This window comes from Myiozetetes cayanensis, unplaced genomic scaffold, assembly GCF_022539395.1.
Source record: "Myiozetetes cayanensis isolate MyiCay16 unplaced genomic scaffold, myiCay2020 scf22, whole genome shotgun sequence".
NCBI lineage: Eukaryota > Metazoa > Chordata > Aves > Passeriformes > Tyrannidae > Myiozetetes > Myiozetetes cayanensis.
Window position 1 is genome coordinate 5,503,466 of NW_026087434.1, and position 19,643 is coordinate 5,523,108.

The 19,643-nt window shown below is 37.4% G+C and overlaps 1 protein-coding gene across 9 annotated transcripts in view; it reads left to right on the top strand.

The window, feature by feature from the left end:
• Positions 1 to 19,643, top strand: part of MBTD1 (mbt domain containing 1) — a 34,855-nt gene that overhangs the window by 5,846 nt on the left and 9,366 nt on the right. For 4 of the 9 annotated variants that reach the window (XM_050318952.1, XM_050318951.1, XM_050318949.1 and 1 more), the window contains 14 exons: positions 1,670 to 1,871; positions 3,027 to 3,166; positions 4,236 to 4,350; positions 4,439 to 4,524; positions 9,859 to 9,976; positions 10,614 to 10,748; positions 11,207 to 11,295; positions 12,618 to 12,852; positions 13,208 to 13,263; positions 13,534 to 13,638; positions 14,456 to 14,603; positions 17,091 to 17,173; positions 17,513 to 17,747; positions 18,410 to 18,487. In XM_050318952.1, coding sequence (XP_050174909.1) covers positions 1,718 to 1,871; positions 3,027 to 3,166; positions 4,236 to 4,350; positions 4,439 to 4,524; positions 9,859 to 9,976; positions 10,614 to 10,748; positions 11,207 to 11,295; positions 12,618 to 12,852; positions 13,208 to 13,263; positions 13,534 to 13,638; positions 14,456 to 14,603; positions 17,091 to 17,173; positions 17,513 to 17,747; positions 18,410 to 18,487 — 1,777 coding nt within the window. In that variant the 5' untranslated portion in view covers positions 1,670 to 1,717. The remainder of the gene's footprint in view (positions 1 to 1,669; positions 1,872 to 3,026; positions 3,167 to 4,235; positions 4,351 to 4,438; positions 4,525 to 9,858; positions 9,977 to 10,613; positions 10,749 to 11,206; positions 11,296 to 12,617; positions 12,853 to 13,207; positions 13,264 to 13,533; positions 13,639 to 14,455; positions 14,604 to 17,090; positions 17,174 to 17,512; positions 17,748 to 18,409; positions 18,488 to 19,643) is intronic. The other 5 variants (XM_050318954.1, XM_050318955.1, XM_050318956.1 and 2 more) reach the window with 5 other exon arrangements.

Here is a 19,643-nt window from a genome sequence, read left to right on the forward strand (position 1 = left end):
GGGCTGGGCTTTGCCAGCCATGGCTCAGTGTTTCCTCTAACAAAGCCCAGGGGTACCATGGCCACTGCCTCCAGGGAGCTGTCAGGTTATACCCTACCCTAAGCTTTGATTGCTTTTAATATTAATTTGAGGAATATGTGCATAACTAACATCACACTGACTTTTTTAGTTGTTTTGTTTCAGAGCTATTTAAGTGTGTTAAATGTGTTTGCCTTATTGCATAACTGGGTTGGGGGGGAATTTTTTTTTTTAATAATTGAGTGCTAGCATTGGGTCAGTGTGGAAATCAGTTTTCCCTTTTAACTATTAGGAAGTCCTTTCGTAATAGGATTTATTCAGATTGCAAAGGAGAATAGAGAGCATTATAATAAAGGGATAGCAGGGCAGAAAAAGGCTCGGATGAGATCCAACAATAAAGATGTTCAGCATATACTCTCTAGGAAAGGGATTTGGGGAATTACTGTGATGAGATCTTAAAGCTATGAACCCAAATGCAATTTAAGAAGGAAAAGCCCAATCACATTATTATTTTTCTGTCTACATTGACTCTTAAATAAAATTAGATCTTAGAAGAGAAAGTAGAGGCAAAGGCTTTCTTAATTTTTCTTGTTTTCTTGGCTGCACTTCATTCTCCTAACTTGTGCTTCTCTTGTAGAATTTTGCTTTGTTTTCTCTTTATGTGTTATTTCCTTTCAAACTTAGTAGATACTATTAAGGATTATGGAAATACATTGAAATTTTAAAAATATTTTTCTCAGCTTAAGGAGGGGAGTTTGTGTAGCAGTAGCCTTGTTTCAGTAGAGCTGTGTAAGATATTAATAAAGTGAAAATTGTCACTATTAAAATGCATGTGTTGGATGTGCCTCAGAAAAAATACACCAATTAATCTGTTTCTTCTTTAGTGTCTTTGGAAATTGCTTAACTGTCATGCTTTCATCAAGAATTTATGTTTTTATCTGACTTCAGATTTTTTTGTTATAGAAAAAACTATTATGTAACAAGTTTTTTGTATATGACAGTGGCAAATTAGTCACCTTTCTATCTTTCAGCATTTGTACAGACCCCATTGCCATAGTAACTGAGCTCTTCATAACCGTTAATGTATTAATCCCCAGAACATCCCTGTGAGGTGCAGAGGTGTTCCTGCTCCACACGGGAGACACAGTGATTTATGGATAACCCCCAAGCCAATGAGAGCAGAGATCCCCTCATTCCTGGTCCTGTGGTTTAAGTGCCCTCTTGGCTGAACTGCCTTTTCTCTGCCCAGCTTTCTCAAATGAATGAGTTGTAGTGGGATTGGCTGCAGCCATCTGGAATGTGCTCATTTGCATATAAGACCCGTGTGGCTGTCAGTATGCAGCACATCAGGTTTAATGAACTCTGAAGATACCAAGGAAAAGAAATGTATGGATGGCTACTGTGTGTTCTCAGTGGCTTGGGAGATAGATTTTCCTTCCTGTATATCACAGTAGCAGAACCTGGCCAGTTCAGATTATACCAGTGCTCATTTAATTGGCAATACGTGTCTGTGCTGATAGAGCCGTTCCTTGAACATCTGCTTTTAAAGACTGACCTTTGCAACACTTTAAGCTTGACTTTGAAACGTTTGCATTCAGAATGTCCTGCTATTCTGTGGTGGTTTTGTTGTGTGGTTGTTTTTAATTTCCAGACAGAACATACTTCGCGAGTGGAGAGGAAACGCCGAGACTCGTTCGGGATGTTTGACGGTTATGATAGTTGTAGTGAGGACACCAGCAGCAGCTCCAGTTCAGATGAGAGTGAGGAGGAGGTTGCTCCTTTGCCATCCAGTCTCCCAATTATCAAGAACAATGGGCAAGTTTATACTTATCCAGATGGCAAATCTGGCATGGGTGAGTAAGTGGTGCGTGAGTACGAAGAGTTACATAGTGATGTTTTGTAGACTGCAGTGTGAGTTGTGAGGGTCCAGTCAAAAATATGGGTCCCAACTGAAAAGAGACTGAAACAGCTGAAAGGGTTGGGCTTTATTAGTTTTGGTGGTGGGAATCATTTGGGTTTTGCTGAAATAAGATAGGTTTTGAATCCTGTTGACTGGAAAAAAAAAGTATGGGAACATCTGACCTCCCATCAAATGTGTGTTCTCATGTGTATTGTTTTTATTCTTTGAGCTTTGAGGAAAGTCAGTGTGTTTTCTCCTACCAGGGCATACCTTCTCTCTGCCCTTTATATTGTATATACACAAAATATTAAATATATTGTATATATTAATTGTATATACACTATATTAAATATATTTCTCTCTGTAGTAGGAAATTTCATTATTGCTACTGTATAAAGCCTGTTAGTTTATATGTATTCCCTCTAGCTGTGAGCTAGATTATCCTGTGAAAATAAATCTAAAAGGAGAGGTTTCTTTTATTATTGGGAAAAAATATTTTATCCAGAATCATCACTGATTAGTAGAACTCTCTAGATTAGTAGAGTTTTGGTGTTGTCTCACTAGCATGAGTTGGTCTCAGTTTTATTCATCATGGAACAACTGGGTGGGCCACAGCTGTCCACTTCTGAAGCATGTGTTTCCAGCCAGAAGAGAACATTGGTGGGCTGGGATACTTTGAATATACTAATTTGTGAATCAAAAAAAGAGATCTGGTTTTATTTCATGTTGGACATATTAAATATTTAGAGGAAATGAAGCTTGACAGGCCCAGATTCAAAGCAGATGTTTCCTTGAGAACCATGAAAACACAGAAAGCTGCTTTAGCTGATTTAGCTGGGCCATTCACTCTTACCAGGGTAAAATTAATAGGGAACAGAAGAGAGGCACCATTTCACCAGTCAACCTGAGGTTCTGGTTGTTTCACTGACACGAGTGGTGGTGGTTTAAATTATAAGCTCTTTTTCTGTGCAATTCCCTTCAGGGCCAAACCCTCAGAAACTGTTCAGTTGTGCCACCATCAGAACCTTCATTCTGTCGCCTTTGCTCTGAATTTTTGCTGAGGTTTTAATTCCCCTCTTAACACCAGTTTTTTTTCTCTCCTGATCAGCCACATGTGAGATGTGTGGGATGGTTGGTGTCCGTGACGCTTTTTACTCTAAAACAAAGCGCTTCTGCAGCGTGTCCTGCTCCAGAAGCTACTCCTCCAACTCCAAGAAGGCCAGCATTCTGGCCAGGCTTCAGGTAGCGGTACAGACCCCGTTTTCTTTACATCCTTACTGTAGTCTGTGCTTGTGAAATGGGTGTGTTTGTAGAGCTTGCTGCACGTTTGAAGATAAGTTTCCTAAACGATTCAAATTTTCATGTAAGTTAAAGCCACAGTTTTAGGCTACAGCTGTGTGAGTAACGAGCACATCGCTTTGCTCAGCAGTGTTGTTTCATGAAAATTGGCTTTATCAAAATGAATTAAAAAATTACAGAGAATAGTCACTCTTTAATTTCTCCTCAAGTAGTTCTTCTGCAAGAGAAAGTTCAGGAGGAACTTCAGTCTGCATATGTAGTGACTTGGAATTCCATGCATCTCATACCCAAAATGGAACAGGCTCCCCAGAGAAGTGGTCACAGCACCAAGCCTGACAGAGCTCAAGAGGTGTTTAGACAATACTCTGGGACACATGGTGTGACTCTTGGGGATGGTCCTGTGCAGGGCCAGGAGTTGGACTCGATGATCCTTATGGGTCCCTTCCAACTCAGCTTATTCTGTGATTCTATGAGAATATTTTCTTGCTTTAGAGAGCATAAAGTGGTTTTTTTAGCATTGTTTGTGTTTCTGTTTTAAGGGGTTTCTTAACTATATAGATCTGCAAAATTGGGTTTTGTCTGTTCACTTAAAATATTAATCATCAAGGCATATTTGTAACATTCAAGAAAAGATACAGAAATGTCAGGAAGTATCATTGTATCCTATCTCAAATTCATTGCAACAAATGGCAAGAAATTGCATCGGTATAAGTTAGATTAAAAGTTCTTCCTTTTGACCTGCTTTTAAAAGATATTTTTTTTTCAGGTAAACAACCATGAATCTATAAGGCTGTTCAAGTTGGAATGCTAGTACAAAAGTCATCTTTTGGACATTCTTTGCTACTGGTTTTTAAATTTATTTTATATTATGTGTAGTTTTTGTGTTACTTAGTCAACTTCTATTCTATGTTGTTCTGATTTTTAGTTAAATCTACCAGAGATATGCTACAGACCTGTGGAAATTTCCTGATGGGAGTTTAGAAAGACGATATTTACTTAGCTTTTTTTGTTGTTTTAGGGTAAACCTCCAACAAAGAAGGCTAAAGTTCTACAAAAACAGCCCTTGGTGGCTAAATTAGCAGCATATGCCCAGTACCAGGCAACTCTGCAAAACCAGGCAAAGACGAAAGCAGGTAACAGCAAATAAACAGAGCTGAGGCAAAAATAATAAAAGATTTGTGACTCATTGGCAGCTTCCTAAATAAAAGAACTTTCTCTCAGCAGCTGTCCCCGTGGAAGGTTTCAGCTGGGGTAACTACATCAATAGCAATAGCTTTACAGCAGCTCCTGTTACCTGCTTTAAACACGTGAGTATTTCTCAATATGTGCTTTCCTTGTGTGTGTGTTGCATGAGAGAGGGAGTCCAGGGGACTCCTTGGATTCATTTTTGCAAGATGTCCACATCCAAATATGTTTCGTGATCTTAGAAACCTGTATTGTAAACTGTGTTAGTGTTGACTGTTTTCTAGATAGATAAATATTTTTATCTGCCCTTTAAAACCATTCTGAACCCTATCAGTTATATATATATCATCATATATACTCTCATAAACAAAAAGGAGGGCTTTTAAACACTTGTGGAGTTATTTTTCTCACGTTCAAGGCACAAAGAGTACAACAACCCAACCAAGTCATGCTGTACTAGAAAAAGTTAACAAAAGGCTTTTTAGATTAAGTCAGGCCTGCTCCATTGTGTTGGACTGATCTTTTGGTGACATATTTAGATTTGGGATGGTTTTTTTTCTTAGTTTTTAATCAGATTCTCCCTCTCACTTGTGCTTCCAGATAGGGTAGAAATATAAGAAAATGAAGGCTTTTTAGAAATCTGAAATTAAAAAGGTTGTTTTTCTTTGTATTAGAGTTACAATGATTCCAAACAAAATTACATTCTGTAATGACTGAGGATATTAGGGGATGAGGAAGATATTTAGCACCATCTGTCTTTAATGTGTTTGTTAAATTCCAGTAATTAGACCTTGTTTAAAATATTGTCAGTACTTTCTGTCTCTGAAGTAAAAACTTTCTGACAGAAAGTGTTTTCTCAGCATATTTTTTTTTTTATTTGGGAAGTTGAAGTCTTCCAGCTTACAAAATTTTTGTTTTGCTCAAAATTATATGATGAAAGCTGCAATCAAAACAAACATTTTATTTCATGGAAGTTGTCCATGAGAGAGGAGAGAGACAGATTTTTCTGTCCAGCTCTGGAATTCATGCTGAGCCCTGTCAGCTCATAAATCAGTAGGAGTTGAGGGCTCCTGGCAGTTGGCACTTTGTGAATAGCACCCTTTATGCTCACAGGCCTTAACTATTACCCAGAACAGAGCCTTGCCTTAGTATAACTTTGGGAATTGGTATCAAATTCCAAGTGCTCCAGTCAGCATGTTTGCATTTTGCTTCCACAGTTATGTACATGTTGAAGTGATTTCATAAGTCTGTGTCCATTGATAACGTGAGCTCTGCTTTTGGCACCCTTCAGTAGCTACCACAATCAGGTCACTTGTGAATTATGCTACAACATTCTGTATTCAAAGGAGTTTTATCTCCATTTCTTCCTTCATGAAGCTTAATGATGAACCAATAGCATAAACCAATACCACACTAATGTTCAAATTTTACCTTCGAATTTTTCACAAACATGGTGGCAACAGTGCCACTAAACCTGAAGGTTGTTTCTTTTCTGTCCCCATTTTCCTTTTTTATACAAAATAAAATGCAAATCCTGCAATTTGCTTTGGAGATTTCCACTTCTTTGGTGGACATGAGTTAGTGTTACAAGGGTGTGATTTGCATTTAAATTTACTGTAATTATTTCTTTGAAATATAACAGTCAGAATCTGAAAATACATTTGTGTTCTCTTGGTAGATCCTTCTCTCTATCCCACTTTCCACTGATAGTTAAACAATGCTCTTTTTGTCTCTCTGGAAAGATTATTGCTGTTTTCTGTGTACTGTTGCTTTGATTTGTAAAAGTTTGCACTATTTGTTTGTTTACCATCCATACTATGGATTCCACACAGATGTTGTGTGTATGTGATGGAATATACAAAGCTTATTCTGTTCAAAACCAAAGATTTGAGTTGACAGTTAAATCATGACATATCTACCCTTACATTTGTTATTCAATAAAATATATTTAATTTACTAGGTTATAATAACATCGATACTTTGGTTTGTTTTTTTTCCCTGGGGGATTGTTTCCTCATCAAGTTAGAACATTTACATTTTATAATTCAAACATCTATATCTTGGAAGTTCTCTCTAACTCTTTTTCTTCATGAGAATAATTAATTTCTAAGTTTTGATGTGCATTTTATGCTTCCCTGTTACCTTTATTCCAGACATCAGTGTTGAGTAACACTGATGAAATTCAGAGTATGACCATGCCAACCTCATAGTTCAGTAAACTGAAGTAGAGAACTGCTTTGTTTTGTCATGTAGGAAACTTGTGACAAAGCCACAATTGCCACTTGTGCACCTTGCAGCTACTTTTTAGTCAAATTGCCTTAATCAGTCACTCAGCAGTAGCTGATGCAAGGAGAAAAACTCTTAATATTTTTAATCTTGTGTTATAGCTTAGTCACATGTTACAGGCTCATTGCTGACCTGCATTCCAGTTTCTTTCTCTAAACACTTTTTTTTTTTACCTTTTTCTATATTTGCTTTTATTAGCTCAAACCATTCCTAGAACTGAAAGCAAATACAGTGCTTTGAGTTCTTTTTCAGTACTACTTAATGTACAACTTAATGCACAATTAAGAGTAATTATTTTCTCCACTCTGTTGCTAGTGAGAGGCACCTTTCCTGGAGTTCTTTCTTCCAGGTGAATTTTATTCTGAGCCAAAAGATTTTCATTCTCTTGGTTTCTCGTGTTATTCTGATAAATCCAGTGTAAGGGAGCATTTCCAGGATGCTGCACTGGGTGGCAGTGCTTTGCTTTGAACTTTGTGTTTTAAGCCCTTTTGCACATTGTCTCCTCTGGCACTGCCTGTTGTTGGGGTACTGCTCACACACCAGGTTTCAGCATTCCTTTCACTTGTGGAATGGTAGCATCCCTTGAAATTAAATCAGGATTTTAATGGCCTAGTCTGCAATCACGGCAATGTTGGTGCCATCCATAATCTTTAGAAGCCACTTATTTAACCCGGGAGATCTTTGCTCAGCTGGGCATGTGGGGATATTTGGCCTTTAGGTGCTCCTGTCCAACAGGCCCTCCCTGACTGCACCTTACCTTGCAGAGAAGGCACCTGCTGCTCACAGAGAGGCCCTCCCAGGTCATCTCCCGGAGCAGGAGGCCATGAACAACATCTTCCTTGTCTGGGAGTGACATGAAGTGGATCTCTTCATCATGAGTCTGAAAGGTAAATTTGTTCTTACCTGTAAATGATGGTTCTGCTAGTTCACACTATGCCAATCCAGACTGCAGAGTCACCTTCCAGCCAGCAGAAAAATAAGAGTTAACACTTCTACAGTGCTTTTTGAGTTTGGAAAAGCACTGTGCAAACCTTGATTGATTAATGAGATGAGACAGAGGAGAGATGAAGGAAGATGGCTGTCACAGCCCTGGTTTATCCAGTCTTCCTCCTTTAAGAACATTCATAATGAGTGAAAAAAGCCAAGATGGTGCAGTGTGTAAACCATCCCTCAGGACAGTGAGGTTGTCTGGCATTTCAGTAGTGATGCTGCACAGGATGGCTTCCTTCTTTACAAGGCTGAGCCATATGGATTGGTGTAGGAGAACTAGCAGAACCAATATTTTCACAGACAAGGACAAATTTAACTTTCTGCTATTTCCCTCTATACCAATCCACGTTCTAGAAATAAAAATTTGTCACATTCCCATTTATGGGTTGATGTCAGGAGAAGTGCTGTGATATACTTCTCTCTCTGAATCAACTGAATAGATGAACAGGCAGTAAAATATATTTCAATTGAGTGCAGCTGGATTATTAAATTATTCAGCACTGCTATTTTTGATTGTTTGGCCTCATCTGTATGTCTATACAAGGCAACAAAATTTGCTAAAACATGCGGTTTGAAAAGTTTATTTCCCCAATTGAATTCAAAAACCTACACATGTTAGCTTAGAGATGATAGTGAATATGGGATTCATATTGATTAAGAAGATGTATCTGCATATTTTGTGAGTGAAAATAAACCACCTTTTGAGTTAGATTTTTCTCTGTCTGCCAATTGGCAGAAGAGCTGTGTGGTCCAGACTGGTGTAGATGGGACATAGCAGAACATGAAGAGACCAGGCAAGACTAAAAATTGACATACTTGTAACAACTTACATTTCCTTTAATAGTTAAAATTATTTTTAGTTTTGCATGCCTAGCCTCAATACTAATGATGGGTTTCCCTTGTTAAGATAACTTTGGCTTTTAGTGCTGCTAGTTGCTATTGCTGATTGCCAGCAAAATTCCAGAACTTGATTTCCAATCATTCAGGATTAAGCCAGACTTCTTCACCTGTGGCTCTCAACAAAAATTCTGTGCAGTTGGAGGCTGTTCCCACAGAGTGGTTGGTCAAGTTCTCTGGGTGTGCAGAGAGCTTTGTAAATGAGACACAGTGTAGAACACTGCTCACTGTCTGCAGAGCCAGAGCATCCCTTCAGCCGTCCCTGTAATCGCTGGATAATCTTTGAACTGATAACAATTTATGTTTCTCAGAACACCTTAGAATTTATAACTTGTTCTAAAGTACCCCAAATGTGAATCTTTCTATTGGTGGTCTCAAGTTTAATGCAGATGGAGTCACTTTCTAGCTTGTTACAAATATAACTTCAGTTGAGTAACTGTTCAGGTTTTAGATTTTTCAGCACTGTGCATTTCTGATATCTTTGCAATACCATCTTCAGCTGTCTTTTCATGATGCCCTGTTCAACAAAACATTCTTCTTGAGATAGCAACCTAAATGTAATTTCTATCACCGGTTTCTACAAATCCTTAGGAGTTGATCAAACTTACATGTCTTTTTGTTACTAATACATTCCTCACACAGGACTGTGAGGGGTCTTGCTGTTTCCTTCTGGTGTTCATTAAAAAGGTGTCACTCAGAGCCTTCTGTTCTTTTTGCTTGCTCGATGGAGTGCTCACTTGCAGGTGGTGTGAAAGCCTGTTCCTCTGAGAGGATGTGAACCAGTGGGTGATAAACCCCACCCTAATAAATCATCAGAATAGACCCAAGAAATAACTTCTAGACACATTTTTTCAGCAACATTGCTGATTTACAGAATTTAAAGATTTTTCATGTCTGTGCTATAGGTATGAATTTAAAGTACCATAATTTTGTTGCAAGCAGAACTGCAGAGGAATTTTACCATTCTCACTAAAATTGGTAGTTTGTACCTCGTTGAAACATAGTAGAATAAAGCTGACTTGTATGCAGATATTTAAACTTGGAATTGTACAGGGTGTTTTCAGTAAATACCCAGTAATAATTGGATACAATTATAATATTACTCATAAGCTTCAAGTCAAAACCAAAGTAGGTTCTCATAGAGTGTTTCCTAAACATATGTTTGTCATTTGTATATTGATTGTTTTGTCTTTTTAAGTCACTCATAAAACAGTGATACAACAAAAAATAATTATTTTCCTGTGGTGAACTGGTGACTTTTTAAACCCAACCTTAAATGACAGGCACCTATGGGGACGTGCTGGGGTGATATTGCAGAAGGAGTGCGAGTGGAGGTTCCAAACACTGACTGCAGCCTACCTACCAAAGTCTTCTGGATAGCTGGAATTGTGAAATTAGCAGGTAAATACATTTTAGTTGAAATTATTAAAATAATCAGAAGAACTGTGTGAAGGGAGCTAATAACTTAGTGATCACCTGTGTGACATTGACACTGGTCAGGTTGTCAGAGCTGTGTCAATAGGTTGTATTTTGCAGTGCTGTCACTGTTACAGTGGCTGCAGTGATGCTTGAGAATTTCTGTTCTTGGTTTGGGTTTGGGTTTTTTATAATATTGCCTCAGAGCACAGTAAGATCAGTGCAGAGAAGATAGGAGATTGTATAACAGCTGGCAAGTAGCCTCGTTATACAAGTCACTTGTCTTGGTAAAAAGTTTAAAATTCAAGGTCGCAGATCTAAGATACGAAAAAGCAGATATTGTGGGTAGTTAGTTTTGTCCCCCTACATATGACTTCTAAAGGTTTATAGTTCAAGAATTCTAATTAAAATTGACTTACATGATATCCCATGCACATTTATCAAAGTAATCCAATTTTGCTTTAATAACATGCAGAATGTGCCATAGAAAAATGGCCTATGAAAAGTTGTAATCTAGAAAACCAGTGTAATATTCATCATGATTTGTAGAGAAATATTAATGCATACTTTATGGTCTTGTTTAATTTTTGTATCTTCTTAAGTGGGATTGCTTTCTTTTCAGGCTACAATGCCCTGCTGAGATACGAAGGCTTTGAAAATGATTCAAGTCTTGACTTTTGGTGCAACGTTTGTGGGTCTGACATCCACCCAGTTGGTTGGTGTGCAACCAGTGGGAAGCCCCTAGTTCCTCCTCGAAGTATGTAAATTGTAGCCTTATTGATTGATACCAAAGTCTCTTTATTAAACTAAATTTGCTCATGGTCCAGATATCAAAGTATTCTTTTAACATAACTCCTTCGACAGTTATGAATAAATAATTTTAAGTTTTGGACTTGACTGATGTTGAAAGTGTTTCTTGGAGTAGCCCTTCTGATGCAACTTAGGTTTTAGGATCAGGGTGGAAGCAGTTCACTAATCAGTGATGGGAACATGCACTGATTTTATTGGTATTTTGTTAATAAATTCTTTTCCCTGACCCATACAATTAATCTTGGGTAGCATTCATTCTCTAAAGAGGTTTTTTGTCATTATTGTCATCCAGGCCTTTTAACAGTCATCTGGGATTTCTTCTTTACATATTCCAGACTCTAATACTGTCTCTAATGGACACAATTAAAAATCAGTGGCTTATTTTTTCCCCTTCATTTGCAACAGCCATCCAACACAAATACACAAACTGGAAAGCTTTTCTAGTGAAACGACTTACTGGTGCCAAAACACTTCCTCCTGACTTTTCTCAGAAGGTAAGGCTGATGCAATATCAATGATGTTCTATAAAAGAAATTGCAGCACAGTTGTGAAGAACTGAAATATTTTACAATGGCACATTAGCTCTTCTTATAATAAGGGTGATACAGTAGTTTCTTCCCTTAGATACGGTTTTCCTTGGAATCTCTTCTCCAGTTATGTCCACACGTGTCAGTATGTGTTTGGAAAACTGTTTTCTCTAGAAAATAATTATTTTTCTTTAAAAACTAGTTAGTCTACTTTAATTTTAAAATACCACATTAAAAAAAAGAAAAACAAAAACACAGAAAACCCAGAAGTGCTCAAGAGCTACCCTGTGATATGTAAGAAAAATGAAAATTTTTTTCTAATTCAGGAATTGCTTTTATCATAGACTATTTCAAGAAACTAAACAAAATGTGTTAACGTAGCATGGATCTAGATGCAATGAAGTACATACTTTTAAATGTTAATATTTTTCATCTGCTCTGGACTATTTTTTTTTCTGGTTTTAAGTCATCTTCAACTGTGGCAGCTGCTGTATAGTGTGCTGTATGTTTACTTACTAATCTTCTGAGATGATGGTGCATATAGTTCTTAGTAGGAATATGAGAGTTAATTTGTTGTTTTACACTGCATCTAATGTTTAAAAAATAACCACACAAAAAACCTTGCTGCAGTTGTTAATTTTTATTTAAAAATTGGCTCAGTTAGAAGCCAGATTAATTTGGCAAGATCTCAATACTTTGGGGAGTTCATAATGCAAATGGCAAGTGACAGATACTGATTTTTAACACAATCTATTGTCACAAAGCAGGTTAACATCTATTTCCATTCTCTTCATTTCTTCTGCTATGTTACAAAGAAATATGTGAGCAGCCAGTTTGAATTACGTTGAAGATTTGTTTTCCATGCCTTTTATAATGAAGTATTTGAATCCCGTTTTTAAAATGCTTTATTTAGAGTGGATGGCCAAGCAAGAAAAAAAAATCTTGAGTTGTTTATTGTTAAAATTGTGTCTCAAGGTAACTTTATCCATTGTTATCAACTGAACAAACTTTCATTATGTCAATGGAAACTTCCTGTAACCTATGTGAGAATTATATTAGGGGATGAACTTGATACAGTTAAAACATTGTAGGGTCTGTTTTCTGAGACATTTAATTGCTCCCCACGTACAATGAAATAGAGGAGAAATAATCTGTGTCATTTCTGCAGGTTGATTAACAAGTATTTGAATTAAATGACAAGTGCATCAATACTGTGCTTTAATAGGCAGACAAACATGGAAAACTTGAATATATTCTTACAGAATGGGGCTTTTTTCTGTCACTTTAAGGTGTCTGAGAGTATGCAGTACCCGTTCAAAACTTCCATGAGGGTAGAAGTTGTTGACAAAACGCACCTTTGCCGAACAAGGGTGGCAGTGGTTGAGAGCGTCATTGGGGGCCGGCTGAGGTTGGTGTATGAAGAAAGTGAAGACAAAACTGATGACTTCTGGTGCCATATGTACAGTCCACTCATCCATCACATTGGCTGGTCTCGAAGCATAGGACACAGATTCAAAAGATCTGGTAAGAACGTTGTGTTTTGAGGTGTTTTGCGGTGTTGGCTGCAAAAAGTCTGACTCAAGCAGTTCTGTCACTTCATACAGCTCATAAAACTAGCTTGAATAATGATATTTAAAAATGTGTGTACTGTGGCCCAGGGGTTTAACCAGTTATATTACATTCAGGAGCTTAAGTTAAAATTATAATTAGTGTATTGTACAACATTGGAAAAGGCAAAGTAACTTTTAGGTTGATTTATAATACATCAGTATCTAGAAGATTTAATGATAAATAGTGGTTGACAAACTGTTAGCATACATACTGTTTGCTCTGTTAGCAAAATTTCTGAATAATGTTATAATACTGATATTTCTTGTAGATATTACAAAGAAACAGGATGGACATTTTGATGCACCCCCACACTTATTTATGAAGGTGAGTTTGGTAGCAAGAACACTGTTTGCTCAGAGTTGATTGAGGACCTTTAGTTGCTGTTGTGTGTAAAAACACACCTGAAATTCTGCTATGCCCTGGAAATGTGCCCAGCATAAGTATTTCTGCTTTTATGACCCAATTTGACCTCCTTGCCATAAGCAGAGATGACAGAACAGGTATTTCAGTCTGTTGCTTTGGCAGTGTGGGGATTATGTTTTGTTCCAGACTCATTAAATTCTTTGCTTCTGGTGCTGCTCTGTGATTCTTCAGGTAAAAGAGGTTGATGCAGCTGGAGAATGGTTTAAAGAAGGAATGAAATTGGAAGCTATAGACCCCTTAAACCTTTCGGCAATATGTGTGGCAACCATTAGGAAGGTAAGAAAACAAGTGTGTTTTTTGGTAGGCAGATGACAATCTTTTTTCACTCACTCACCTTTATTCAGGCTTGAAACAAAAAGCTCAAAACTAAAATCAATGCAGTTTGTTCACACAGTGAATGTTTATGGGATGTGTCCATAAATTATATACAACTGCTGTGAAAAATGTACTCGTGTAAATTTGTTTTACATTAATCTCTGGAAATTCAGTCTTACCTTTAATTAGAATATGCTTGTGAGATTAATTTGCAGGGCAATCTTCTGCTAATTTACCAAGTGTTTTGCAACTGTTCAAAACCAAACCTCATCTTGCTGACTTGCAGCAGTCTGTGAGACATTCTGAGGATGTCCTTGATTGAAAGGGAGCCAATCCATGTGAGATCTGTTTCAAAAAAGAAAGAAAATATAAAAAGTAGTTTAGCAGAATTGTACAACCTTACCAGTGAGGAGTTATGATTTTGAGTCTTTTATCTTATTAATGGTGTTCTGAATATCCTTGCAAGCTCAAGAGTAGACTGAGTTATAAAGCTTTAGGAGTAGAGCTGGTGCTCCCAAGAAAAAGTAGAGATCAGAAAAAGGAAATGTTCGTCTCATAACTTTGCAGTTATCAAAGGTACGTGTGACAGTTGTACACAGTCCTCGAGACAGGTATGATTTGGGTTTTTTTTTTTTTTTGTTAAAATTGAATGTCCTTCTAAGTGTTCTTCCATTATTACCGAGTTACTTTCACTCTTTTGCAACATGGCATGCTTGCTTTCTAGCCTGGTCACGCCATTCAAGGTACTTAATGTCAAATTTTGTTTTTCTTTACAAAGGTGTTAGCAGATGGCTATCTTATGATTGGGATTGATGGCTCAGAAGCAGCAGATGGGTCTGATTGGTTTTGTTACCATGCCACTTCCCCTTCTATTTTCCCTGTTGGTTTCTGTGAAATTAACATGATTGAACTAACTCCACCCAGAGGTACATATAGCCTTCTGACCACGTTTATTTTGAATATTTCTCCGTGATATTGTATGTGCCATGTGCTTTGTTACTCAACTCAGTCTGCAGAATTTGTGTCGCTTTTTAGGGCTTTCTCAAGTCTGAAACAAATACAACAGTGTTGCATCAAAGTAGTCTAAAACAGATATAACTAACTTTTCATTTAGAAAAAGTCTAACTGAACATCTGACCGATTCTCTGGCTGAAATAATTTGCTTTAGCTTCAAGAAACTGAGGATTCTTTTAGTGAATAGGAATTACAGGAGTCACGAAAAGCCCTGTTCAAAATGTGCCTTTGCTTGGGAAGCCCTGGTCTTCAACAGGATTAATGAACATTGTAAAGAATCTCAGGCTTAGGCTGATGAACCAACAATACCAGTTAATTTTTTGGAAGAATATGCACAAACCTGAGCTTTGAGGAAGCAGCCATTAGGGCTGTGCACTCCCTTCTGTGAGGAAAGCCTGTCTGCCCACTGGCACAGGTGCCTGTGGAAGACTTTGCCTTCCTTTTCCCATTTTATTGTCTTGGTCTGACAATTGATAAAGAGGATTGTAACCAGCTGTGTAACAACAAGTGACAGTTGCTTTCCATGGATTCCTCTTGCAGGCTTCTACTTGTATTTATTGAATTATTTTTCCGGGTAATAACTACAGAGACGATGTAATGCAACATGAAGAAAGTAATTTCATATCAGTTTCGTTGTTGTACAGTAATGACTCTGTCACCTTTGAGTAAGTGGGAAGTGCACAGATTTGGACAGATTAATTTACTGCCTGGAAATAAATCAGCATCCCTCCAAAAAAATGTGGTGCAAGAGGACTTTTGCAGTAGAAGTATTTGTAGGAGGAAAATGCTTGTATATCAATACATATCAGTCAATTTAGAAATAAAGACATGGAACTGAAGACACAGAATAGCACAACAACTTCCCTTCTTTAATGAGACTTGACCTTTTCACTCTTCAAACATTACTTAACAATAGTATGTGGATTTTGTTGTTAGCACATTTATGATACTTGTGTGTTTCTTGTGTCCTGCAGCCTTATCTTTTATCCACATGTACATTTTCCCTGTTTCTGAAGTGTTTCATAACAGCCCTATGCCATCAGTGAGAGGAGATTATAAATCACACGTGCAATAATCTAAAAGTCATTTGAAAGAGGAATTAACAGCAGTAAAATACAGACCATAATGCGCATTAACATTTAAATAGGATCAAAGTGATCAAAGCTCCTTAGCTCTTTTGAGAGGGGTATTTTGCTGTCCAAATTATGGGCTGGAAAATGGACAGTTTCCTAATTCTGACTGCTCTGACAAAGCCCACGTGTACATGTCTCATGTGTGATGAACAGTTAAAGGACTTAAATACAAATATATTGGTCTAGCAGAGAAGTGTTGCATTGAGAAGAGCATTAACATGCAGAACTGATTCATTATTACCCTTATTAATTGTTAGCTCTCCAGCTGCATCTGTTCATGCAGATACTCCATACCCCATTTGAACACTTACCCAATTTGCATTTAGCATTGTGGATAACTGAAGTTGCTGTGAAATCATTGGACTTTATAAGCTCATTCCTTTCAAACATCTTCATCTTCTACTGAAATCAGTGAAAGATGAAGATGCTTATGCACTTTGAAGAGAGGGATTGAATTTTGGGCTGTGAATGCTGAGTCTGGCCCTTCAGTGCTGAGCTGGGATTCAGTGGGAGCTCTCTGCCTATACATAGGTGAGATGCAGCTCCCCCATCTCCCACACTATTCCCACTGCACTGCAATCTTTTCAGGATGTCCATCACTACGTATTACTAAAGAGAAACCTTCCAAGCTGCTATTGCTCCAGCTAGAATTGAGCAATGTTGAACTAAAGCAGTTGTAGAAGTTGCCCAAAGTAAAAAACGTTCCTGCATGTTTTATGCACATTCAGTAGAAGCGACATAGATTTGAGATATTGTTTTCTTTCCTTTATAATAGCTTTGTAAAAAATCCTCTGATCTTCCATATTACTGTTTTTACCCTTACTTAACTTTTAAAATGTCCATGTTTGTTCTTACCATTACGTTCCTAACAATTCAAGTGGTTCAGTAGTGGAGCTCTTTCCCCACAGGAAAGACACTGGATGTGCTTAATGCAATGATCTGCTCTGGGTCATTTATATGGGGCATTTGTACAGATCCAGAATCTACATGAGCAAAGACTTCCAATATAAATCATTAATCTTAACATTAAATGATACCTTCTGGATTGCCCAGAAATTCCTTCATCCTGTTTGTTGCAAATGGGCAATGTCCAGGTGCCTCTTTGTCCCTTAGACCAAAGCTCAGAGAATGAAAGTTTCTGATGTTAATGTTTTACTTCTTTGTTGTCATTTTAGCCATAACACAGTGCCAATGTGCTATTTTTGTTGTTATTCTTATGCACAAAGTTTGCAGTTGATGAATGATGATGATGTTTAAAATTCACAGGTTATGCAAAACTCCCTTTTAAATGGTTTGACTACCTCAGGGAAACTGACTCAATAGCAGCACCTGTAAAGCTCTTCAATAAGGTAATAAAATTATACATATTTACATGTATAAATAGTAATTAGCAACATGTAATTAGTATTTTCCTTAAATTTCTGCATTGTGCGTGGGACACACCCATTTCATTAAATACAATTTTGAAAAACTAAGACACAGAGACTTTTGGAAATAAGAACCATTTTGAGTGTATGAAGCTTGAATATCTCCAAACTGTTAAATTAGTGCAGGGTACTTGAGGCATCATCAATGATATTTGGGGTTTTTCTGTAACAGGTTGAGATATTTGTTTCAACACTGTGCTTGAACTACTAATTACCATGTTTATTTACTGATGTTTGCCTTGCTCATGTTTGCTTTTCCAGGAAGTTCCAAACCACGGGTTTCACGTTGGAATGAAACTGGAGGCTGTTGATCTGATGGAGCCTCGCCTGGTGTGTGTGGCCACAGTCACCCGCATCATCCATCGGCTCCTGAGGATACACTTTGATGGGTGGGAAGATGAGTATGATCAGTGGGTGGATTGTGAGTCCCCAGACCTGTATCCCGTGGGATGGTGTCAGCTCACTGGGTACCAGCTCCAGCCTCCAGCACCGCAGTGTAAGTTCCTGCTTTGTGGATAATGGAAATAAAGTTCATGGATGCTGATTTTTCTACCCTCATCCTTGCAATTTAGGTCTTCATGCATAAGAAAAATAGAGTAAATTCTTGCTAACACTTGAAAGTTGTAATTCACAGTTCTAATCCATCCCACCTTCTAACGTACTTCTGAGTGTTTCTGTGGCTACTTGAAATTTTTAAATGCCAGATGATGTTCATTTGATGCAGGAGAAAAACCCTGTTACTTCTCAGTTCTGGCTGATATCAGTGCGAATTTATATTGCTTTAAGACTGCCAATATATCTGCTTTACCTACTGAATTTGGTGGAAATCAGCATGTCCAGAGCTGTTCATGTGCAGAAGCATTTATATGGGGAGGCTGTATTTTATTTATTGCATCCAGACTTGTCCTGTCAAGTCAACTGATAATAATTGATAACTGTATTTCAAGAACTGTTAGTTGGTTTAGTTGTTTAATGAGAGGGTAATAATACTTAGCAGTTTTATGCAAATTATTTTTCAAAAAAAATAATAATAAAGGTATTCGGCCTTTGTTCAGTCACTAAGGAAAAAATTCTGTAACTGTGTAGCAGCTTTGACACGTTCTAAAATGTTTTTCCAAAATACTAAACATCAATTTCGAATTCTTAATTTTTTTGCAGCATCAAGAGATAGCCAGTCAAGTTCATCCAAACAGAAGAAAAAAGCTAAATCGCAACAGTACAAAGGACATAAGAAAAGTGGGTGACAAAGTAGTGTTTGCACTTTTCCTGTCCTTTTGAAGTTTGTGGTCTCTCCCTAAGTCCCTGTTCTATTTGGAAATGTTTGTGTCTAAACAGGTGTTATGCTTAAAGGTGCAGTATGCCATAAAAGGAACTTTTTCATTGAGAATAACCATTTTTATAACTTGTGGTGGGGTAGATGTTGCTAATGATAATAATAATAATAGTAATAATCTATGAATTGTAGGTGGACAACTGTTAGAATATGTAACTGTTTCAGTTCAGTAATAGACTGTGTAGTTGTACTGCTTGTACAAAATACTCAGATAACCACACAGTTTTACCTCTGCTCTTTGTAACTCAAGTGGAGGCATAAAAACCAAGTTGGGAGATGAGAAAGAATGAGGCGGAGAAAATTTAAATTATCATCCAACTGGTTCCTTTTTGAAACGAAAGAGTGACTTAACTCACCACATTTTTTATATGAAGCATCTATGTAAATAAAGCTTTTATATTATTACTTTCAGAAACAATAAACAGCATTGCTGGATGTGACTGTTCTTGTCACAGTAAAACATAATAAGGACATTTTTAAGAATTCGAAGTTTTCAAGTTCTTTCCACAGAGACTGAATCCCTTGGAATCAAATTATCTTGATTTATTTAGACTTGTTTCCAGAGTGGTTTTTTGTTGTGTAGAGCTAATGTGAGGAATTAAAGCCTCATCTTCCTGGTAAATTTGTGAATGGATCTGTTAAAGCCAATTGGAACCTTCTTCACTAGTCATTGGGAAAACAACCTTTGCTTTGTTGATCTTAGGACATGAAAGAAAGTTGAGCAGTGAGTGCCACAGATAAAGCAGGTGTCTGGGAAGTTCTTTCAACCTCTTGTTGGGTGCCTCAACCATTGCACTGTTTTTCCTTTCCACTGTTGGAGGAAATAACAGTAAAATCCAGATCAGATCCTTCTGAGAATCCTGCAGCAGTATTTTTTAAATAGAATTCAGGTACTGAAAAAAATCCTGGTTTGAGAATATCCAAGGAAAGCTGTGAGTGCTGTTGCCTTAAGGTAGGGAAACATGGCTCTATCATTAATTAGCTTTGTGTAGGATGTGTTTTGGAATAATTTTGGACTGTCTGAGCACATTTTGTTCAGCAAGGTATGCTAGACCATCC